At 50.0% G+C, this 25,203-nt stretch overlaps 1 protein-coding gene across 1 annotated transcript in view; it reads right to left on the bottom strand.

The window, feature by feature from the left end:
* Lgmn (legumain) overlaps positions 1-23,861 on the bottom strand; it is a 29,770-nt gene extending 5,909 nt beyond the window's left edge. Inside the window, exons 1-6 of the mRNA XM_076848008.2 lie at positions 23,765-23,861; positions 14,140-14,305; positions 3,776-3,873; positions 2,911-2,992; positions 1,401-1,486; positions 383-458 (exon numbers count right to left, since the gene is read on the bottom strand). Of these exons, the coding sequence (XP_076704123.2) occupies positions 383-458; positions 1,401-1,486; positions 2,911-2,992; positions 3,776-3,873; positions 14,140-14,277 (480 nt within the window). The 5' untranslated portion in view covers positions 14,278-14,305; positions 23,765-23,861. The remainder of the gene's footprint in view (positions 1-382; positions 459-1,400; positions 1,487-2,910; positions 2,993-3,775; positions 3,874-14,139; positions 14,306-23,764) is intronic.
* Positions 23,862-25,203: the final 1,342 nt, after the last annotated feature.

Below are 25,203 nucleotides of genomic sequence, written 5' to 3'. Positions count from 1 at the left end.
TCTTCCACGTCTAGTGTGTCACTCTTGTCCTGAGACGGTCACTGATGCTGGGAGAGGACTGTGGGCAAAGCCAGATGGGAGCGGCATCCCTGGACAGACCTCAAGCTGCCAAGCTTGTCCCCAAGGCCAGCTGCCACAGGACTTAAGCAGCCCAAGAGGGCTTCAGGAAACAGGCCACAGGCTGAATCTTGACGCCCAGCCTTTGTTTTTTATTTTCCAAGTTTGTCTTTAAAATGTCAAGGACCAGTGCTGGCGGAAAGGGCGGCTCAGAGGTACAGCGCTTCCCAGCACACACGAGGCCCCTGGTTCCATGACAGCACCGTGATCAGAAGGAAAGCAAAACCAAAAAACCTCCCAGGATCAAATGAGAAGAGAAACTCACGTCATCGTTAGGAAAAACCAGGATTCCAGTAGCTCCGTGGTCAGTGAAGTAAACGAACACGTGATCCTGGGGGCCGCTGCGAGGAAGAGTAGCCAGTGAGAGCCCAAGGGCGATGGCTCCTGTTTTTATTTTTAATTCCATTTCTCTGAACAAAAGCTAAGAAACTCAAGGATGAGGGCTGCCCAACAGGTCAAGGAGGAGCCGAGGCCCGCGGGTGACCGCCCCCTCTGCTCCCAGGGCCCTGTCCTGGTGCTACGCTCTGCACCACAGCTAGAAAGGCAGAGGGACCTCTGCTGGGCAGCTGGGCAGACAACCAGGTGGGACCTGCAGAGTGGGCTCCTTGGGAGTCCTGCAGCCTCCCCTCCAGGCCCCTCGGACCCACCTGCCCTCCCTTGGCAGGGCTCCAGCTGGGAGGGCAATGTTCAGGCGGCAGAGACCCAGAGACACACTCGGAGCCAACTAAGCTCCCCAGCAGGGTCCCCCCCACAACTCGCCTCTGGTTGGATTATCTGTGCCCAGGCCTCCATTCCCTTCTGATCTGCTGCCAAAGTCCCCGACATCTCTTGAAATTATGGCTCAGGGAACACTAAGCACCAGACATCTCCAGCCACCATCAGCGGGACAAGTGCTGAGGTTGGTTTCCCTAATGCCAGCGTTTGCTCTCCCTATGCGGGGACCTGTGGCCAGAGGAGGCTGGAGGCAGGTGCGGCCCAGCAACCCACGGGGCCTTCGGAGACCCCCCTGGGTGACCAGCACCACAACCCACAGACAACCCAACAGTGGGTCTAAGTGACAGGGACCATTTCTCCAGAGTAGTGAGGGACCAGGGATCACAGGATTCCTGAGCACAGAAATGGGCCATCCAGAGAAGCCACTGAAAGTCACCCCTGAGCCGTGGTCCTAGGAGAGGACAAAGCTCCCCTCTGAAGCCTCTCACAGAGGGACAGGGGCGCCTGGCTGAGCCCTGGTGCTGGGCGCCAGCTCTTGAGAGAGGAGTGAGGCCCACAGACAGACGTACCTCTTCAGGACCTTTCCAGAGCCTTTGCCCTTCACTGCTTCAGCGTCACCTCTCAACACAGCCAGGAAGTTTTGTGGGGTGACGTCCTACAAGGAATTAGGAGTCAATGTCAGATGCAGCTACCAGTCCTGACCAAACAGATGGACAAGAGCCCAGCCACGGCTACACAGGCAAGGCCTCAGAGCTAACCCTCCAGAACCAGGAAGGCCCCAGGCAAGGGCAGTGTTGGGCCTGGTGCATCCCAGGGCCAAGCACACCTCAGGTTCCGCTCGGCAGGCCTGGCTCCTTCCTGACCACCATAATGTGTCGGAGAAATGCAAAGATGACGATATACAGGGACCACAGCAGAGGAAGAGAAATACTCCAGGGACAGACACAGAGACAGAGACAGCAGCGACCAGCCCGCCTCCTGCATCCAGCTGGCTACCCAAGAGGCTGAGTCCCAGAGGGCAGTCTGTGAAACTGAAACTGGATCATTAAATGCAATACAAAAAAGTACACAGGAAGAAACAATCACCCCAAATCCTGACACCCAGATTCCAAACATTCCCTTCTATAACCATGTAGAAAGAAACAGTTTCACCAAAATGGAATCAGCTCTGTTATATGTATGATATTAAACTGAATTATATTTGTATGTAAAAGAATAAACAATGAAACTGAAAGAAATATTAGACTTGAGACAAATGTTTATCACAAAGAAAAATCTCCTAAGAGATCACTCTGAAGATACGAAAGAGGTGACAAAAACCAGACTGAAGTCACTATGGTGTTTTAAACGTGTCAATTTACACACTCTCCATCAAGTGGGGGAAATATAAAAACGTTTAGAGGTGATGTACTATAATATCAACAAAAACCTACCCTCGGGAAAATCCTGAGATACCGTGCACTCGGCCCAGGGCTGAGAACATTGATTTTCATAAAAGAGCACAGATAATCCAAGATCAGATTAATGGTAATAACTCAAGAAGATCAGGTTATCACTAAAGAAATGTATTACCAGACTTAAAGTATGCACAGACCTGAAACCAAATAATGGTATACTGCAATTTATTAGACACGTTGTCCTTTTTTTTCATTTTTTCTGTTTTCTTTTAAAACTCTCATAATTGAGCCAGGTGTGGGAGCATACACCCAAGCCCGAGCCACATGTGGGACTGAGGTAGGGGGATCACCTGAGCCCAGGAGTTTAAGGTCAGCCTGGGAAACATAGTGAGACCCAGTCTCAAAAAAACAAAATAGCTCAGTGGTAAGCACTTGTCTAGTATGAGAGAAGCCCTGGGTCCACCCAGTACACGTGTGCACGTGCAATCTCCCTCTCTCTCTCTCTCTCTCTCTCTCTCTCATGATTTACTCCTCAAACACTAATCCTAACAGAAACAGGAAACACAGACAAGAAATCAGCCTAGCAAGGTTCTGATTCTAGAAATACAACAAATAATGAAAAATCATCAAGGAAATGAAACAAAATCCACCGTCCCCACCCAAAGTCCCTGAGTGCCCTCACCTCCCCAGTGTAGTCCTTGGGGACTCCCTTGTACACGTCCGTGCCGTTGGGCCTGTTGATCACGATACCTGGGGTGGGGTTCCTGCAATCAGAGGACGTGACAGAAATAAAACGTGACTGTCTCTGAAATCTCTCTTCAACATCTACCCCACTTCGTAAAGCAACAGTAAACCACTATGTTTGTCTGAGACATCTCTCGCTGCCTGCATGGTCCCCAGGCTGTTGGTGGCTTGGGTGGGTGGAGACCTCAGGTGGCACCATCCAGGAGCTCCTGGCAGCAGTAGTGGGAGGCAGAGCTCTAAGACCTTAGGCCAGGGCCAGCGCCCACCTCCTGCTGGATACCACAAAGCACCTTGGGACCGTGGCTCACCAGGGCTCCCTCAGACAGAGGACAGAAAGAGGACTCGGACACCAGCCTCGGAGTGACTCGGTGAGCCCTGTGATGGCCATCGAGGGCAGCACCCCTCAGGACCACTGCAGGGTGACCGGGGAGGGAGGACTGTCAAGCTCAGTGCCCACCCTGCTTGTCCTTGTCCCTCAGGAAACTAAGGGCAATGAGTCACAAAGGTGCAGAGTGAGCCGTGGGGGGCCGATGCCCGGGCCAGTGTCTTCCAGGAACAGGCAGAACTGGGGCCCCACGGGGCAGCTCTCCAGGGTGAGAGGGAATCTAGTTTAGCCCTGTCAGGGGCCGCCGCCTTCCACTTCCCCACCCTGCCCGGGCCGAGATGTGCGGGGATCTGGACAGAGCCCTCGGCCTTCCACCGCTGTGACCGGCTGCAGCCGGCGCTCTGGGAGCCCTGGAGTAAGAGTGGTGCTGGTCTCAGGCCTTGGCCGGCGCCCCCCATTCCCAGTGCTCCCCACTTACTCCTCGTTGTTGGCGATGTCGTCGTACATCATCACGATGATCTGCTCGTCGGGAATCCCATTGCGGTGGATGATCTGGTAGGCATGGCACGCATCGGCCTGCAAGCAGAGACTCGGTCACCTCGGCCTGGGAAGGGGCCCCTGGGCTCCTAGAGCCACCCACGTGCCACCTCCTGGAAGGCGGGCTGCACACGGCTGCCTGCTGATCGGGGTTGAAATCATTGCTTTTAAAAACGTACATTTCTGGGGCTGGGGCTGGGTCTGGGGCTCAGCGGTGGAGCACTCGCCTAGCACACGTGAGGCCCTGGGCTCGATCCTCAGCTCCACATAAAAATGAATAAGTAAAATAAAGGTACTGTGTCCATCTATAGCCAAAAACATTTCACCTTGATTTTAAAAGATTCCCACCCACCCAAACTCTCCGGATTCTGGCCTGGGGGAAGCCAGCGCTCCTGCGGGACACACACACGCAGCTACAGGCACGAGGGCGTTGCAGGCCCAAGAAGCTTATGCTCATGTTTCAGGCCACACAAAGCCTCCTGAACACAGGGATTTAGCTCTCAAAAATGAATGGCTCAGAGTGACCGGCAGACAGGCTGACAGCTCAGGGGCTGGCTGCTGTCACACAGGCCTCTTCCGACCTGAGGACTTTACCTGCCACAGCCTCTGTTCAGAGAACTGGGTGAAGACAGGAGCTCGGCCGGGAACTGGAAATACGCTGTCCAGTTAAGAACGCACTGATGACTCGAAAGCCGACACTCCAGGGCCACAGAAGGCTTCCAGAGCGCCATTCCCACCACGCTGGGGGACACAGCTTCCTTATTGCAAATGGCACGCGCCAGCCTGCGCGACGTGGAAATCACCCGAAGGCAGAAGGGAAAACCTGCCTAGCTCTCTGCTTAGGGCTAACCAGGTCCTTCCTGGTACAAAGATATAAGAGAGCGGGAGCAGGGGTGCCGGCTCTGCCTCCCTGGGAGGACCTGGACCCCTGCACATCCTGTTCCCAACCGCACCGGCTCTCAGTGAAAATAAAGCTTGCCACTGGTGCGGCAGTGCACGCCTGTAAACCCAGAGGCTCGGGAGGCTGAGGCAGGAGGATCACGAGTTCAAAACCAGCCTCCACAACCTAGCAAGGCCTAAGCAACTCAGTGAGACCCTGTCTCCAAATAAAGTATAAAAAAGGGCTGGGGAGGTGGCTCAGTGGTAAAGCACCCTTGGGTTCAATCTGGTGAGACCCACTTCAGACTCTCACCTCCAAAAGTAAATAAATAAAAATGAAGCTGGCCAAACACTAAGCCTGTATCGGGCCTGCAGAGGCCCAGCACAGATACATTCATTTCATGGCAAAGAAGGTGCTCGCGGCTCAGTTGCTGAATGCTGAACGGGCAGACTCCGGGCCTGGCACACGGGCTGTTAGATGAATGGACGGCTGAGGGAGTGCGCTAACAGACACTTCCACTGGCTCTTCCACCGTCCAGCCCTGTGCTGGAGCTTCCCATGCATTATCTCATTTAGTCCTCACAGTGACCCCAGGTGATGGAGGTCACGCCCCACTTCACCAACGGGGAAAGAGCAACCTGGTAAGGGGAGGTGACCTGCCCAAGTCACACTCAGCTCATGGCGAAAGACCCCAGGCATTCTGACTGCAGATCTTGACGGTGCCTCAGACAGAGGCAACAGGGAAATCAGTAAAACTACAGCAGTCCAAGGAGAAAGAGCGGGGGCAGAAAGTCTGAACAGAGACCACCGAGTCACCACCTAATGCCTCAAACGCAGTCCTGGGTCACCTGACAATGGGGACTTGCTCTGAGAAATGTGTCATCAGCTGAGGCTGTTGTGCAAACATCGAATAATTTCAAACTAGATGGTTACCCTGTCACTGGGCCATCGGATCTTAGGAGCCCATGGTCGTACATGAAGTCCACTGTCGGCCAAAACGTCATCGTGCATCACACACACAAACCGCAACGTGACTGAGTCCCTGCCTCTGAAGTAATGAGGACCTTCCTGCACCAACTGCGGCAGGCAGAACAACGTGCCCCAAAGACGTGCACCTCCCCTGCCCATAGCCGTGAGTGTGGCACAGACCACGCCAAGGGGGAACCGACCCAGCATGGTTTTAAGGTGCTGACCAGCTGCACCCAAACACAGAGGTCTTCCCCGATTGATCCGTGGCCCAAGTTAGTCACAAGGCCTCTGTGGAGAGTGGGGCAGGGGTCTGTCTCTGAGTGACACAACAAGGACTCCCTGGAGGCTTGCTGACTTGAGGAGGGAAGAAGGGGCCCGTCCTGCGAGGAGGCAGGCAGCCTCTGAACACTGGGAACAGTGAGAGAACGGAGCCTCCTCCAGAGCCACCGAGGAACATGGATTAACCCGGTGAGTCCCACTTCAGACTCTACCTCCAGAAGTGTAAGACCAACGTCTGTGGCTGTTGGTTACATCAGCAATAGGAAGCCAACACAGCCATGGCAGAAGTTGGGTGACTGGCACCCCACTCTGAAAACACCCTGGTGCTGTCCTCTGACCCGGCCACTCTGCCGCAGCTGTTGCTACTGAAGCTCACACCCGTGGTGCTTCATGACATCACCCAAAGAGCAAAACCCAAGAGCAGCCCAGGGAATCAACAGCTGGAAAGAGAAACTGCCTTTTGACTGCATGTGGGAAACCTGCAGATGAACGAAGTGCAACCCAGCTTCAAAACAGAGGAATCTTGGGACCATAATGGGAAAAAGAACACGAGGGAGAAAAACACCTTTCACTATGACCTTTCACTATGACCACACTTATATAAAGGTCAAAACCAGCTAGCGCAGACATCATGTCGGTCACGATTAAATACACGTATAAAGCCAAACAAAGGAGACTGACAAAAGGTTCAAGAGCCTGATCCCCAGGGAAGAGGGAGGGGGCTCGGCAGACAGAGACAGTTCTAGTGGTTTTCTCTTCCTTTAGCTGGTGCAAGGAACACAGGTATTCATCTCCTTGTTGTTCTGTAAATTGTCCACTTGTGTTACAGACACATTATGTAATTTGCTATTTCATAAGAGAAAAATTTTAAAAAATCAAATAACTATTATGTCAGATACAACCTGCCCCTTAAATGAAATGTAACTGAGCAGATTCACCCACCCCTAAGACAAGTCCCCCATGTTTATTCCTCCTGTCAGAGTTCAAAAGGCAGATTCAACCAAACTCAACAGGAATAAATTTAACTTGAACTTGTGAACCTCCTGCCTCAGTCTCCCAAGTTGCTGGGATCACAGATGTGTGCTACTGTACCCGACTGGGAATAAAAGCTTTAGAAAGCAGCAGAAAATCTTTGGGACCTTGAGTTACAACTATAAGGATGCCATATATGACATCAAAAGCATTGGTCCATAAAAGAAATAAAAGAAAAAAATTAGAAAGTGGACCTCATAAGTGTATTAAATGCCAGGGCTTCAAAGAACACCTTTAAAGGGCTGAGGGTATCGCTCGGTGGTCAAGCACCCGCCTAGCATGCGCGAGGCCCTGGGTCTGATCCCCTGTACTGCAAAAAAGAACAGGAAAAGAAAAAGATAAAATTAAGAAGACCAAGAGGCAAGCAATAAGAAGAACATATTTTCAAACCACCTACTTAATAAAGGGCTTGTACCAGAAGATAAAAAGAACAACTGCACCCTAAGATAATTGACTGAACCAAAAAATAGGAGGAGGATTTGAAGGAGCACTCCACCTAAGGAGGTGTACTAATGGCTACGAGCTCAGGAGAAGAGGCTTAGCATTAGTCACTAGGGAAATGCAAATCAAGACCATGATGAGATGCCACTTCACAGCCAGACGGAGGACAAGTGCTGCCGAGGACCAGAGAAGCAGGAAGGCCACGCATGGTCTGAGGGAAGGCAGGTGTCATGGCCGGCCACTTTGGAAAACAGGTCAACAGTTTCCTCAAGTGCTCCCATGAGACAAGCGGCTACAGCAGGCATCCACCCAGAGAAACAGAAGCATTTATGACTCAGAGATGTGCACCAAATGTCCTTCGAGGTAGTGCCCAAGAGCCAGCACCTGGACACCACCCAGATGTCCAGCGGCTGGAGCACGGACAAGCACACGTGGTCCATCATGTGGCAGGTACCATTTGGTGCTAGAGAGGAATGAAGCTCCCATGCACAGAGAGCGCCAGAAACATCCCGCCAGGAGCCAGCACGGAGGAGGCACGTCGTGGTCTGGCGCTAGACACAATGTCCAGCAAAGGCCAGCGTCAAGGCAAAGAAATGATCGGTGGTTGCTGGTACTACGGTGGGACATTACTGGAGTGACCAGCTGTCCTAAGACCGGTTTGTGCTGATGTTCACACGACTTGGTGAACTCACTCAAGTATCACCGAGCTATGCACTTGAAATGGGTGAATTACAGGTGAATGTAAACTTCGCCTCAATCGAGTTATGGATTTTGGAAGGGGCAGGTGCAGAGTGCCCTGTGTTGAAGCCCCCCAGGACACCTTGACAGGCAGGCACTTTTATCCCCATGTTACAGATGGGGACAAGCTCAGGAGGGGCAAGGCATGCTGGGGACGCAATCCCAGGTCTCCTGCCCCACCAGGCCTCGGGTCCTTCTTCCACCCAGTGGGGTCCAAGGCAGACCAGGCTTCTCTCAGGGCCCTGGGAGGTAGCGGTTGCCTCTACCCATGAGAGCTCAAAGGGTTCTTTGTTGGAGTCAAATAGAAATGAAGTAGGGTTCCAGCCACTCGAATAATTTGGAAACGGTGTTAAAGGCCACTTGAACCACTTCCCCTGAACATATGTGGCCTGTAAGCACTTTTCCCCTTTAAAGCAGAAAAGCCACATGAGGTGACACTGCAGGGGGTTGAGCAAGACAGGCAAAACCTCTGGAATGATGCTCAGGGACAGTGTGACTCAGCCGGTTCCCCGCTGGCATTAGGAGCTCCCCAGTCCCACTAAGGCCCCGTGACTTCCTGATTCAGGCTGCTGTCCTCACGCTGTCCTGGTGCTCGGCTGCCAACTGCGAGCTCAATAAGCAAATGGCTGGGAGCAAAGGCCAGTGCAGCGGCCATGCCCGGTCACCGGGGCCAGGTCCACTCTCCAGCCGGCTCTGCCCACCTGACAGGGATCCTCCCTTCCTGCCGCACATCCTGAGGCTGCCAAGGCCGGGCAGGGGCTGGCTTTGTGCCGGGCCTCACTCAGCCCTCGCCTGAGCCCAGGGGCGGAAGCAGAGGTTCAAAGTGAGATGACGTCATCTGTTCAAACCAGAAGGCAGGTGAGCAGAGCAGCAGCTGCCCCCTCCTAGGCTCCTGGGTGAGGAGGACAGTCCTGCTGATCCAGCTGCTCTGCCTCTGCCCTGCTCTGCCCTGCGCAGCACTCAGGCCGCTCTGCCCCAGCCAGGCCCTCCCCACCACGCCCTCTGCAAGGGCTCATTCCTGTTTTTTAAATATAAGTGATGCTTTGCTCCAACAGGGACTAACCTCAGGGCCTTCGTACTGAGCTAAGCGACCGCCTGAAGACCAGACTGAAGACCAGACCGTCTGAAGACCAGCTGTCACCACGGCTCCTGGCTTCCACCCCGCACCCTTGATTTTGCCTCCCACCGCACAAAGCGTCCAATATTGACCATCTGGTCCTCTGAGAGAAACGTGTGCAGAGCCCCAGGCGTGAGGCCCTGAGGGGGAAGGGGCTTGCCAGGGCACACTGTCCTCGCTCTCGGCTCGGTCTCACGATGCTGGGGCCACCTGTCTAAGTCAGATGGAGAACTGGTCCTCCCACTCCTCACTCCTCGCCTGTCCTCATTCAAGCTTTCCAGCCTCCTCCCTGGTTCCCCATTCCTGTCTATCTGACCGTGTGCTGATCTTGCTTCCCTCTGGTCATCTTCTTCCTTCCTATTGGGTCAGGAGCTTCCCTGAGTCAGAACTGGAAATCCCTTTCCCTCAGAGGGAACTGCTGTAAACACTGGCCAGGCAGACGTGAGGCAAAGCCCATCTTTAGCTTCAGGGAAAGGTTCATGCTGATTAAGGGAGAGACAGACAGACAAGATACACAGATGGCCTCTTTTCCTCCAGGGTTTTGCTTTGTCTGGATGTGACATCTGGTATTGCTGCAGCCATCTTGTGAACACGAGGACTTTCCTGAGGACATGTTATCACAACAATGATGGCAAAGTGGAAAAATGGAAAGGCCCTGGATTTGAGACAACGGGACTGAACTGCTTAATGGGCCAACTGTGGAGTCTCTACGCTCCATGGCCTTCAAACCACTGAGGGGGTTGTGATGAGGTGTACTCAAAGCACCCGGACGTGCTGGCTGCTCCCTTCACCATGGCTGTTCTCACTGCAGTTCATGCTCTTCCCTCCTCGTGGGCCACTCACCCTTTCTCCCAGCTCCTCTCATGGGAGTCCCATTGCCCTTCATGCCCACCTCCAGACTCTCTTCCAGAAGTTGTCCTCCTGTCCCTCCCTGACCAGCTCACAGACTCCTGACCCAGAACCGGCACCTGGAGGAACTGGCCTTTCTCAGCCTGAGCCTGGGGGCCCTGAGTCCCCTCTCACCCCACCCACACGCCCTCTGCGAACCACAGGCCTCCAGGTGGAGGGCATCAAGGGGACAACAGGTCATGTCTGTTTCCATGCCCAGGGACATTCTGCCTTCGCGCCGTTCAGAATACAACACACAGACGGTGATCCCGCGTGGCACAGCTGACCCACTTTCTTTTGCTTACCTGGTTTTATTTTTCCTAAGTTTTCTATAATAAGTCTTAATGTGTTGGGTTTTTTTAAATAAAAGAGAAACTATTTTAAAACAAAAGGTGGTAAGCTAACCTAAGCTCCCTGTGCCACGCGGCCAGAGGAGTGGCCGTGAGCATGGGCTGTAGAGCCACCTGGGTTCAGATCCCTCTCCACCCGGGATTATCCAGGTGACCTGAGACAAGTCACCTACCCTTTCTGGCCTCAGTTTCCCAGTCCTAAAGTGGGTCTATTTAACAGGACCCATCCCCTTCCGCTGTCTGGGGGTTAAATGAGATGATACATGGCCCGTGCCTGGAGCTGGGCCTGGCACGCGACGCACACTCGGTAAGAACAGCATCCCTACAGCAGGACGTCGGCACTGGCACCTGAGCAGCCCCAGGGGGCGCCATTCCCTGTTAGTGATGCTCCCTCTGCAGCTCCTCCCGCCCTCAGCTCGCTCGGTCTGGCCTCCACTCTCAGGACCAGGGCTTCCAGGGCGCCCTCCTTCCTCCCCAGACACGGGTCGCTGGGTGTCCTCCCAGCATCCATGAGATCAGCCCCCTCTGTCAACCCTTTCAAAGTGAGAAACAGAGAAAATCAGATCTGGTCAAGACAAAGTAGTGTTGAAACCACCCCCGGGGCAGAGAAAAGCTGGCAATGTCGCCGTGGTGCCTGGCACGTTCTTCCCAGGACAAAAGGGAAATGGAAACCTCTGCAAGTGCGTCAGCTCAACCTGCTCAGGCTGTGACAGGGGACAGACAGACATGAGCAGGGGAACGTGAGGGAAGGGAATAATTCTGGAAACCAGGCCCACCGGGCTGACCCCCATGTGCCTGGCTTCTAAAAAGCAATTCACCGGCAGCCCTGCCTGGCTGAAGTCCACAGGACAAGTGACGTTCCTCAGCATGCGACCTGATACTCACCCAAGTGCAGGCCCCGAACGGCTGATAAGAAGAACAGAGTTACCCTGAAGGGATAATTCTGTGACCCTTACCCAGACCAGATCCCAGCGCTCAGGGAGATAAGGGTGACTCCCCACCCACAAAATCTGTTAAGAACAGGTTCCAGTGTGAACTGGTCAGCATGGGCCAAAATGACCTACAGTTGTCATGGCAGTGGGGAGTGACGTCTGAAATCTTTTTGGCATCACTGCAAGGACCGGGTGTGAAGGCGTCTCCCCGCGGCCCCAGCTGCACAGAAGGCCCGACCCTCTAACAGTCCTGTGAGAACAGTTCTTTGAAGTGCCCCTTTGCTGTAGCCTTCAAAGTTTGGAAGCACATGTTGGGGGCCAGGCAGGGACACAGTCTGGGGGTGGGGGTGGGTGGGTGGCACTGACTGAGCACAGTTTATCTCCTCCACACAGCCTCAGGGCCACCATCCTCTGCAGCTGGAGACACACTGCGGTCTGCTTGTCCCCTGACTTCTTGTCCCCTGACTCCCAAACTAGCAACACTTCTTCAAAAAAACAAAAGTGTTCCTGGGATCAAAGTGTAAGTGGATAACTCCCACGAAACGTTTAACCCATGTATTTTTTTTAGAAGTTGGTTGTGCAAAAACCAGCGTGGCTGATGAATCAGTCCAGTCACCCACCGTCTGTGACCTGCTCTTCCTTGTCTCTCGGCCTTGTGGTTAGGCAGGAACCTGAGAGAGAGTGGCACAGCTGGGGCTGCCGCTCTGTACCTGGTCAGGACTGTGGGTAGGAAGGAAAAGAGGTCGCACTGCCAAGATCAGATCTTTCTCATCAAGCCAGATTTCCTATTTGGCAAGCACTCAAAACCCGTTCAAGAAATGAGTCATGACTTCACCTAAACCAACCCCCTCCACTCAGTGGATATGAACACAGACACCGTAGGGAGAGGGATCGGCCCAGTTCTCACTGATGGGCCAAGTGGTCAAGGGCACAGGCTTCCAGCTAGGCTGTCCAAAGTGACAGCCACTAGCCACATGTGGCAATTGGGCTCCCGATGTGCTGGGTCCAAAATGAGATGCATGGGGCTTGTGATGCACACTGGGTTCCAGTGACTCGGTACAAAAGAGAGAACGGAAGGTACTTCTGTTGCCAGTCTTTATGTTGATCACCCTAGTGTTTGGGCGTACTGGTTTAAACAAGATATCCAAATTCATTTCACCTGTTTTTAAAAATATCTTTTAAAGGTGGCAATGGGAAGATTCACAACACACACGGCTCTCCTGCTGGACCGGGCTGCTCCAGAGCCTGCGGCCTTGGTTTGAACCCTAGTCCAACCACATGGGCCAGCTGTGCCATGCTGGGCAAATCGCTGACCCTGCCCACAGAGAGGGAACAGGAAGCAGACCTGCTTCACACAAGAACACCACAGGGCACAGCGATCCAGAAGACAGCCCACAACACAGATGCCCACACAGTCTAAGCAGCTGGTTCCTGAAAAAAATTGAATTGTTTTAAATAACGGCTCTATTGAGATATGGTTCATATGATAGAAGCTGGCCTCTCCAAATTAGCAATTCAGTGGTCTCTAGTGTATTCACCATGACCACCAGCCAATTCCATGACCATCACACACACCCCCAAAACCTCTCTCCATTAGCAGTCACTCCTAACCCTCTGTGACCAGTCCTGGGCAACCACTAATCTACCTTCCATCCCTGCTGACTTCCTTAACTTGGACTTTCATTTAAATGGAACCATAAAACATGTGTTCTCCGTGACTGGCTTCTTTTACTTAGCACAAGGAGTTTAAGGCTCGTCCATGTTGAGGAATGTGTGAGTACCCCCTTACACAAGGGCACCACCCTGCGCTCACCACTCCTCAGCCAAGGGACATGGTGGCCCTGGGCTTTGGCTGGGAAGCAGGCTGACATAAACCCTCAGGTGCAAGTTTCTGTGTAGCTGAGCTGTCATTTGTCTCCGGTACAGACTTGGGAGGAGTCACCAGATCACAGGACAACTATGTTTCACCTTCTGAGGAACTGCCAGACTGTCCCCAAGGGGCTGCACCTTGTCACACTGCCACCAGGAGGCTTGATTCAATGTGTGACTAGACCTGGTTTCTTCTCTGACAGGCTGATCTGGTAGAAATGCCAGGAAAGAAAGGAGGAGCGGCCAGGACAGCAGCCTGGCAGAGGTACAGAGGACAGAGAGGCCTGGGGCCTGCACCAGAGCCCTGACCTCAGTCCCGTCTGCCTTCCTGGCTGTGTGGCCTCAGGCATCATCTCCTCTCTCTAGGCCTGGTTCCTTGTCTATAAACAATGGCCTTAGGCCAGTGGGGCTTGACCTGGGTTTTGCCTCCTGGGGACATTTGGAGACATTTGGGCTGTTACAGGGAGTGGACGTGTTGCTGGCATCTAGTGGGCAGAGGTGAAGGGCACAAGGCACCCCACAGTGCACCAGGCGGCCCGATAACCAAACATTATCGCTAAGGTCCAGGGTGAGACATCTTGCATCAGACTCCAGGGGCCCCACAGGGACTTCTGAGGAGCTGCCAACTGTCCATTTTATAAACCCACTCGTAATGCAGGAGGGTGCCTGTCTCCCCACATCCTGGTCAATACACACATCTTCGTCACCTAATGGAGTGTAATGGCTTTTCAAAAAGTCTTTTCACCAACAATACCCAGGATCATTATCAGAATGCCAGGGTCTTGGAGAAGAAGCAGCACTGCCATCCTACCTGGTGCCTGTAGTTGTACCAGCCATTGGAGCCTGCCACGATCACCACCCAGTGCTTGCCGCCATCCTCAGGGTCGTCCACAGGAGCAGCAGCGACGCCCAGGGCCAGGCCGAGCAGCACCCCGAGCTTCCAAGTCATTCTGCTCTTGGCGCTCACCTGCAGGAACCTGGAAGCAAGCAGCGGAGTCCATCAGGTAGGAGGGACAAGGGCATGCAGCGCCCAAGACCCACACAGTGAAGGGAGCAAAGACAGGTCCCCTGGGCCACCACACTGATGGTGATGCTGAGGACACGGCGCTTCTGCTCGGGGCTACGTGGCTTCTTCCACTGCCCCCGCGCCTCTCTCCCCAGCTTAACGACGAGTAGAAGTTACTTCTATGACCACAGAATATCCAGAAAGTGCTTTGGGGACCTTTCAAATTTTTTGTCCCAACTCAACATTGAACAGATTATATTCACCAACAAAATTCATTGTGTGGGCAAAAAAACTGACCACATTCTAGGAACAGTTTGTAAGAAAAGAATACACAAGTAATATAAATTATGCATAAAATGCATAAAATGTAGACCATTTAATAGTAGTGACTCTGGGGGTGGGCGGGGTTAAGACGGATCTTTTTCATATTTGCCTCTTTTAACAGTTAATGTATATTACTTAAGTCTGTAAACATTCAGTACGTGTTCAACATCAACAACATTGATGGACAATTTATTTTTATGGATGAATTATCTGGATAAGCTATAGTCAAATATTAATTCACATCTTTGTGTAAGACTTAGCAGGACATGTACATGTGTTTCACGACACAGGTGGGGCAAATATTTTCATGTTGCTTTAGTGGGGGGGGGGGTGGAGAGCAAGTGACTTGTCCAATGTCCACAAAGAGTCAACGTGGCCACAGACCAAACCCTTTTGCTCAAATTCCTGCCCCAGCCCTCTGCTTTATAATTCTGCCTCCTAGGCTTTACTCTTAATGAAATACTACCCTATTTTATACTTCAATGTCAAAACTTCTTTTTTTGAAACACAGTCTCCCTACCTTGCCCAGACTGGCCTAGAATTCCTGGGCTCAAGTGATCCTCCTGCCTTGGCCTCCTGAGAAGCTGGGACTACAGGCATTACCACCATGCCAGCTCATGTCAAAACTTTAAATAAAGATTTTTAAGCACAAAAGGTGGGCATGTGGCCTTGTCCCTGCAGTACGAGAGCAGACCTCTCCCGGGTCCTGGCTATGTCGTTCTAAATTAACTGCCTTCCTGTGAGAGAAAACCCAGCCAGCCTGGGACTCTGTGATAAAAGGAAGACACTGCATTTGAGACTTGGGGACTCATGGCAGAAGGGGAGTCTGTGAGGCTGACCTCAGCCTCCACTCATCCACTTATTCATCCACCACTCAGACAGCCTCCTGCCCGGCTCTGTGGGACCGCGCTCGCTCTAGAAGCTGAGAACCCAGCCAAACAGCAACAGAGCCTCTGCCCTCGGGAGCGAGCAGCCAGCTGAGGGGTGACCCATCTCTGAGGGAAGCACTCATCCTCAGCATCTGTGCCTTAAGCTCCAAGCATGGAGTAAAGCCCTGGAGCTCTTGAGAAGGTGTCAAGAGCTAAGAGCGCCTTGGGCCAGGCTTTCTCTGTGAGTGAGCACCCAGCTCACCCAGTTCACCAGGGATCAGGGAGGATGCAGATTCTGACCAGCAGGCCTGGGGGAGGACCTGGGAATGCATTTCTGACAGGTTTCCCCGTGACCCAGATGCCGCCAGTCTAAGAGACTGCACCCCCAGATTCCCCTGCATGCCCCTGCAGCACCAGACCTCTGTGGCCCCAGCCCCGCACCCTGCCAAGGCTCTGCCACTCCACCACCGAGGGGTCTCCCACCCAGGAGCTTTGCTCCCAATCCATAGGCCTAAGTTAGTGCTGAATTTGGGTTCCTGTGGCTCCGCTGTGAGGTCTGTGAACTAGAGCAAGATACTCCTGGATTCACCTTTACTGGTTGTTTTTTGGGAGGAAAGGAGTTCAGTATGACACATTAGAGACGAGGTCCGTGGACTGTGGGGTCCCCCAAGGCCAGAAGCTGCTGAGCTGTCGATGTGCACCTGAGAAGGCTCCTCCAAGGTCCCATCACCTGCCAGGGCTCACGACAGGGCTGGGAGGTGACCAGTAAAAGGCAGAGTATACAAATGTTCCAGGAAGCAAGAGGGAGGTGAGGCACAAGAGCAAAACCATGCATGTCCCCAGGCTCCAGAGCCCCAGAGGGGTGAGACAGGACCCTGAGGTGGCCGATCAGCAGCTCTTACCCAATCAGAGCCCACCCAGCAGCCTCCTGGCTGTAACCCGGGCTTGCCAGGAAGCCTTCCCTAGGGTCAGCGACATTTCTCTGTATAGGAAAGCCTGAATATTTGTGGCTTTTCCAATCAGGCTATCTTTATTGCAGCCAATCAATTCAATTCAATATGTAAATGAAAGGACACAACTGTGTTTCAATAGAACTTTATCTATTTAAAAAAAAAAAAAAAAAGGAGTAGTAGGCACAGTGGCTCACATCAGGAACCGGAGGGGGCGGGACAGGAGAATGACAAGTGCAAGGTCAGCTCTGAGCAACTTAGCGAGATATTGTCTCAAGATAAAAATAAAAAGAGCTGGGCTGCAGTTGCAGAGGCTTCCTGGGTTCAATCCCTCAAACCACAAAAACAAAAGCAAGACCAGGAGGTGTGTGTGGCCCTGGGCCACCGTTGCTAAACTTGTCCTATGGAGTGTGAATGTTCCCCCAGCCCATATGACAGAGACAGTGGCTGGTGAGTATCATCTCATCCCAGTTTGCATATTGTTCTGCTGAGTTTGGTTTGTGCGACAGTCTTGAAGAGGCGCACTCCTCGGGAGGCCTAATGAGTGACCTTCCCTTCTCATTGGTAGGGTTTAAAAGAATAAATAGAACACAGTCAGGTCCTCCACGTCCAAGGGTTCCATATCTGTGGACCCAACCTCAAATCAACAATATGTGGGGGAACAGCCACTCAGGAGGCTGAGGCAAGAGGATCACAAGTATGAGGCCAGCATGGGCAACTTAGCAACATCTTATCTCAGAATAAAAAAAAAAAAAGTGCTGGTGATGTAGGTCAGAGGTAGAACACCCTGGGCTCAATGCCCACTAGGAAGGAAGGAGTGTATATTTGTTCTAGCACACATATATATTAGGGGGAACCCCAGCAGTGCACGTATGTATATTTGGGGAAAGAACTGCATCTACACTGAACATGCAGACATTTTTCTTGTCATTATTCCCTGACAGTATAGTATGACAACTACTTACATAGCATTTACATTTATATAAGGGATTTGAGCATCCACAGATTCTGATATCCAAGGGGACCCTGGAGGCAATCCCTGAGGACCAAGAGATAACTGTCCTCAAATCAATGGTTGACCTATGAACAAAGGGGACCCCCCCTAGCTTAACTGCTCAAAATTACCCAGTGATGCAGCAGCCACCTAAAAAGCACCTTGGTTATTTTACAAAATCAAGTTTACCCTTAATTCTTCAAATACACCAGCTAATCACTCTTTAGTGAGGAACACTACCTCAATAATACCCAAATGATAGACACATGGTGAATATTTGATGGTGACTCTCTCTGTCATCATTTTTTTTTTAATGAAAAACGTTGTCATTCCTTTAACACTAAGTTAAAAGCCACACAGTGGGTCACTGAACAGAAAATGACACTCAAAAAACACACACTCATGCTATTCTGGGAACCAATTTGAGGCCTGGGGTGAAGTTGAAACATGAAACTAACATCACCATCTCCATTACCCTTGGCAGCCAGCGCATCTCACAGTGGCCAGCCTCAGACGGCAATTTCCTGATGGACATTACTGCATTATCATTGGCAGAGTCAAAGCATTGAAATCATAATCTCGCAGCATCCATTGATTCTTGTTTTTATCAAAGTGAAAAGATGATAAAGAATGTATGAATGATCCCTGCTACACTAGCTCCTGTGTCTCTGCTATTTTCAATCACACCCTCCATGGTCCCCGCACACAGGTGACACTGTCTACCTACTCCATCCACCCAAGAGCCTGTGAGCAAGTATCACTCTGTTCAGACAAGAGAGGAAACTAAGGCTCAGAGTTTGTATATGGTGCTGAGGACTGAGCTGGTGAGTGGCACCACTGTGACCCATACACAAACCTAAACAGTAAAGATAGCTTGTTCCACTGCACCATCTGCTTCTCTCTCTCTCTCTCTCTCTCTTTCTCTCTCTCATGATATTCTGGCAAGCCCCATAACCACATGCACTGCACTCTTGGCCTGGGGTCCAAGTACAGAGACACCCTTAATGCTTCCTCTGCAACAGGCCCCCCTGGGTGCTCCAACCACATACCAGTCGGGCTCTCTGAATAAAGAGCACTTGTCTGCCCATCCATGCAGAACCTGAACCACACAAAGTCAAAATCAATGGGCAATTGGCTAGGGTTGTAGCTCAGCGGTAGAGCACTCACCTAGCATGTGTGAGGCCCTGGGTTCAATCCTCAGCACCACATACAAATGAATAAGTAAAATAAAGGTATTGTGTCCAACTACAACTAAAAAATAAATATAAAAAAAAATCAATGGGCAAACACTACAAATGTCACCAAGACCATTCCTCTGCCATCCCATCATGTCCCTGCTCAGGCTATTGAGCTATCCTAGGTTATGTGAATGTGAATGACTCAACGCAACCTCAAGGAACGTACCACCAAGTGGGTTTAATCCATTTGGGAAGTTTGGGACCAAGTGCACAGTCTAGATAAATTATCACGAGCAACACAGATAATAAGGCCAAGGTCACAGGCCCCTAAACACTGACTCAAGTTCAAACCCAGTACTGACACCAAAGCGCACACCTCAAACATCACCCAGGGTGACCTCCCACTGGAAACCCTCATTCACCAGTCCCTGGTTACACAGAGCAAACCAGCAAAGCCAGATGAAGCACCTAGTTAGACAAGGACACATATAAAGAGCCTTCTGGACTGGAAAGCCTTCCTCCTGCGCTGTTCTCCAGTTCAGAATAAACTCTTCCTCCACGTGGGGTTTGCTGACAGCGCACAAGAGAAACACGGTAGGGGATGAGGACCGTCTCCCTGGGCAAGCGTGGGTCAGACTCCCCTGAGCTCTCTCCTCCACAGGGCCTTGGCCTGGGGAGCCCAGTTTTAGCAAGAACACTATAAGAATTCCCTCACCCTTGATAGCCAGTCATGTTCCTCTTGGTAAATTTCCACTGACAGCGTTCAGGACGTGCTACCCCTAAATATGGCATCTTAGCATACTAGATCTCTCAAGCTGAAGGACTTCCACCAACCCCCTCACCTGGCCTAAATCCCCACCAGACCCCTGCTGTACTCAGTTGAGCTCAATTGTATCCTGAAGACTCTCCTTCCCACTGCAGCAGCTAGAAGAAAATCTGTCTTGCTTTAAAAAAAAAAAATCCGTTACCAACGCAGGAGAAACCCTTCCCTTCTCTGGGCCTTGACAGTCCATCTAAGAAATGAGACAGTAGAACTAAATTATTAATGACCCATTCAGTTCTCAAAACCCTTTGATTTTTCTAGCTTAAAAAATGGGATTAAAACAAAACCCAACTAGATTTCATCTCAAATGTAAAAAAATGCATTTTATTTAGGTTAGTTTATCATTTTTTCCCCTGTAGGGAAAATCTATAATTCAGTGGTAAACTAGATTCTAGACTGAATAATCCTTCAAGGCTAACGAAGTTATTTTCTAACTCTGTATATTGGGTGTAATAGAAATGCAAATATTTGTCTATAGATGAGCAAGTGAATTCTATAAATGGAGGCTCCACTCCTCCACTTTGGCCTCCCACTTGTACATTCACTTCAATACTTCTAATCTTCAGATGTGACTGTATTCTGAAGTTTCCTTTCAACTGACTGCAACTCCTCACCCAGTCACCTCATTAATGAGTTTCAATAAAATCCTCAATATGTGTTCAGTTTTATATTTGTACAGTGATGACTATCTTAAAATACACACACACACACACACACACACACACACACACACATAGAATGTTATAGAAACCAAAAACAACTTACATATATTTCAAATCCCAGTCAAAGATAGTTGTATGAATTTCCTAATGATCAGAGGATTTTTATGACTCCAGCAAAGTAAATTCCGGCCCACAGTGACTAGCTTCTTCACCATTGTTTTCAATGCTTATTGGGTATTTGAATTTTCTTTTGCCCAAATCACATGTTTTTGAATCTTGGTGTCAGTACAGTTTATGGTCTTTTCCCCGATGACTGATCATGACTTGTACAGCTACCTGTCAATTCTTGGGTTAAACTTTTACTTTTAAGTTTTTACTTTAAGAAATTTAGGAGTAGATATTAAACTGTAGAAACATTAAAAAAACATAAATCACTTATTACCTACCAATTAGACCATCAGCTGTTAATATTTTGTACCTCTATTAGGTCTTTTGTTCCCACATAAAACAAAGATTACAGATGAAATTTTCCCCACACACCAAAGGTAACCACTATCCTAAATAAGCATTTCTTTCCAATTGATTTGTCATACTCTTTTTTTTTTTTAATGTACTGGGGATTGAACCACTACCACTGAGCACATCCCCAGTCCCTTTTATGTCTCAGTCAGGATCTCACTAAATCGTCCAGGCTGACACTAAATTTGAATTTGTGAATCTCCTTTCTTAGCCTCTCAAATTCCTGGATTATGGGATCACAGGCATGCTACCACCTCACCTGGGGATTCACTGTACTTTTTAAAAGGATTCATATCCATTCTATCCAGGGGTCCATTATACTTTTAAATACATATTTACTCTATAAACTTTTCTCACTGACTACTTTTAGACTGTTTCAAAAAAAATTAAACATTATAAACAATGTTGCAATAAACAGTCCAATATCCCTCTCTTTGTATACAAATGTCTAGCATATTTTCTAGAAGTGGAACCAGTGGGTCTTAGGACACCCATTTTGCTATGGATATACTGTTCTAAGATACACTGGCATCAGCAGAAAATGACAATCTCATTTTCTCCAAACATCTATTATCTCTTGATATTATCAAACTTCACAATTCCTAATCTGATGAATACAAAGTGATCTAATTATAGTTTTGATGTGTGCTTCCTAAATTACAAAAAATGTAAATCTTATCATAAGTTTATTTAATCATTCATATTTCAACACCCTCAAAACACATGACAACTTCCCTATCATAAACTGCGATTTGAATTAGCGTCCACTAAGCAACTTCTGCAGCTAAAGAAAGAAAGAAAGAAAGAAAAAATCTTAGAATTTCTTCAAAAGATAATCATAGGGTCAGGGACAGCACACACACCTGTAATCCCAGCTACTCAGGAGGCTGAGTCAGGAGGATTGCAAGATGGAGACCAGCCTGGGCAATTAGTGAACCTTGTCTCAAAATAAAATGAACAAGGGGGCTGGAGATATAATGAAGACGTACAGCACCCCTGGGCTCAATCCCCAGAATCCCCTCCCCTGCAATAAAAAGGACAGCCATAGGAAGGAAAACTCAAAAGGGACAAAGCTCACTTCAACATACAATCATGCGCTCTGCTTAACGATGCTTTGGTTACTGACTAACTGCATATGCAACTGGGGTTCCATAAGATTATACTGAGATAAAAAATTCCTGGACTGGGGATGTGGCTCAAGCGGTAATGTGCTCACCTGGCATGCACGGAGCACTGGGCTCGATCCTCAGCACCACAAAAAAAATAAAATAAAGATTTTTATTTGTTGTGTCCACCGAAAACTGAAAAATAAATATTAAAAAAATCTCTCTCTCTCTTAAAAAAAAAATTCCCATCACCAATGATATCACAGCCATTGTACTGCAGCCATCATAGTGAAGTGGCTCTACTCCCAAGTCTGAGGTGATGCATGTGTGAACAAGCTGACTACACGGCTAGTCATATGAAAGTAGAACACACATAGTTATGCCCAGTACATGATACTTAATGAGGATAATAAGCCACTTTGTTATGATTTATGAACTTACTATACTATACTTTTATCATCATTTTCCAAGTATACTCCTAGTTTTACAAAAGAAAAAGCTTACTGTAAAACAGTAGGCCATGTGACATTGGCCGCAGGCTCATTCATCTTCTGTGTACCGCATCCTCTGACCACATCAACAGGCTGTGTCCAGTGGCTGACCTATACCATCCGGCTCCATAATGCACAGCAATGAAATCACCTAATGACACATTTCTCAGAACATATCCCCATCATTAAGCAACGCATGGCTGTATTTTCCTGAACCATGCGTGGTACAGTGTATTCTACTTCCTTTACAGCTCTCAAATCTTTTTTTCCTTTCCTCTCCCTTCCCACTGCAACAGTCTTCAAAAGTCTCTGTAATTCTTTGCGGGACTATTGGAATGACCTGCCTGTCTTTCTTGTGGCTTCTCCCCAAAACTTTCCTACCCTTCGGAATATCAAAGAAACAGATCTCCTTAAAATGCAGCTTCCTGGACGTTCAGGATAACATCCAAATATCTCACGGCAACACAAGACCTGTAAGACTTATTTCTCTATTCACTTGGCTCAGAAAATTCACCACCCACCAGAAATCCCTTGCTCCAACCAGGCTCCATGGTACCAGATCCAAAAGTATCCCTCCTTCTGTGCCTCCATCAGTGCTGCTATCCTCCTCCTCCATGTCACCAGCTTCTGTCCCTCCCTAAAACTTCCCTTAAGCATCCCCTCCTCTGGGAAGTCCTACTCCTTACCCCAAATCAGGGTCCAATGCTGTCCCAGTACACCCACCTTTCTATTCGTGTCCTGTAACACTGGAATTGTTCATAGAGGCGTGTCTCTCCCCTCCCACCTCAAAAAGCTTCCTAAAGTTTGTAGGCAGCCCTAAATAAAGAAAGCCCGGCTATTCCCATAGATGCCTACCACAGGGAAGTCTCAAACCTTGCGTGTTTACTTTCATCTACAAAACAAAGCACATGCCACAAAGGTCCTACAGTGCCCGACCCAGAATACTCCGAAATCTCACAGGGGCTGGGGACCACACCCGGCTAACTTTCACTTTCCTGGTTGATGTGAGTGGTCCCGAAAGTCACCAGCTCAGCTCCTGAAACCGAGGCTCCCTCGACTTCTCCGTGGGAACATTTGGGGTATTTCTGCGTGGGTATTTTTTGTTGTTGCTGAAGTTCACAGACCTGCCCATGAACGTAATCCTCCACATCGAAAGCATCCACAGCCTCCACTGTTACTCGGTGGTGAATGTCAGAACCCACCCCTGGACCCAGCCGGGCACCCAGCAAATCCCATCTGCTCTGGCGCCTCAGTTTCCCCTCCAGAGCAACACGCCGCTCCTGCCGAAGCCCAGCTCCCCCACCACCCCTCGCAAGAAGTCAGGCTGAGCGGTCGCAGCCTTTCCCTCGGGGTCCACCGTCTCCCGAGCCCCTTTGCAGGAGGAGAAATGGAATGCCCAGAAAAGGTCAGGGAAAAGGAAAAGCAAGGCCACGAGGCCAGCAGCAGCCGGACGACTCTGTCCTGAGACGCGATCCCGGGCCAGGGTCCCTCCCCACGGTGGGGCCCCCGGTTACCTGTAGCCGGAGACCGCGGCGGAGACAGCAGCAGTGCGGCGGCGGCAGCACCGTGGGAACTCGGGGCAGCGCGCAGCCTCAGACCGGAGCCTCGGTCCTCCGCCCGGCCGTGATTGCGCCGCCCTGCCGCCGCACCCGCCTAAGGACCCACAGAGTCGCGGCGATTGGTGGAGCTTCGGGGCGGGGCGTCTGCGAAAACCAATAGAAGACGAGAGTGAGGCCGGCGTGTGTGGGCGGGGCTTCTGGGCTGCGGTTGCGCAATGTCCCAGGGTTCGGAGGACGGGGGTAACTGGGCGAGCGAGCAGCAGTGATTACAGGTGTCCACTAGCCCCTTGGTTCCAAACTTGCCTGCTCATTGGACCCACTGAAGGAAGCTTCAAGCAACAATATCTGTCATCCCCAGAAATGGTTGTGATTTCACGGGTCTGCGTGCGGCCTGGGTTTGGGAATTTTTAAGGAGCTCCTGGTGATTTGCAGGCGTAGACCCTTTTAATTCTCCTTATGCCCCTGTGCGAGATGGATACGGTTATTGTCACCCCAGCTTTAGAGATAAGGAAACAGGAAATTTAGTAAAGGCAGGGGAATTAAGTTAATTTTCCAAGGTCACAATAAATGTTACCTGTCTGGACCAGAACTGGATTCAGAACTGGTTTCTGAATCCTATGTTTTTCATCCCTCAACAATAGTATTTCTCAAAAGGTTTGTATTACCTCAGAGCGAACTGGAGAGAGAAATAAAATGCCGTGCATAGGAGTGTCATGTGAGGGCACTCGGTGAATGGAGTTGATGGAATAGGTGGAGTCTGCCCAAGGACACCAAGGGCAAGATTCTGGACTACATTAGTGCCTTGTCTCCTTTGATGATTTTTATATATATATATATATATATATATATATATATATATATATATATATATATATATATTATGTCTTAGGTCATCATAGCTCTGGACCTGTTACCTGCTTTAGTAAATAAAAGTTTATGAAAATACAGTCACACCTTTTGGTTTGGGTATTATCTCTGGCTATTTTTACAAACAAGGCAGAGTTGACTAGCTATGTGAGAGACTGTATGACCCCTAAAGTGGAGAATATCTGTTCTGTATAGCTGGGTGGCCCAAGATCACAACTTGAAAAAGAGTTGTTTGGCTTCAAGCCAAAGTCTGTGGCCAGTTTTCATGACTGCAGATGTTTTCAGTCTTCTGCGACAGAGATCACTGTTAGAACTTCATTCTTCCATGTATTCCACACATTTAGTAGGTGCCCCTTATTGCCAGGTGTAGTTGAACATTGAGATAAAGTAAGGTCTCATTTCTTACCTGCTTGTGAAAGTAAGAAACAGAAATGTGTCCTTAACCCCTCCCTAATTCACCCAGAATAAATGGTGGCCTGCTGCCTGGCATGTTTAATTAAACAAAGGGCCAGGAATAACCTCTTTGG

Source organism: Callospermophilus lateralis, chromosome 3, assembly GCF_048772815.1.
Source record: "Callospermophilus lateralis isolate mCalLat2 chromosome 3, mCalLat2.hap1, whole genome shotgun sequence".
NCBI classification, from domain to species: domain Eukaryota; kingdom Metazoa; phylum Chordata; class Mammalia; order Rodentia; family Sciuridae; genus Callospermophilus; species Callospermophilus lateralis.
This window is presented reverse-complemented; position numbering and strand designations above follow the sequence as displayed.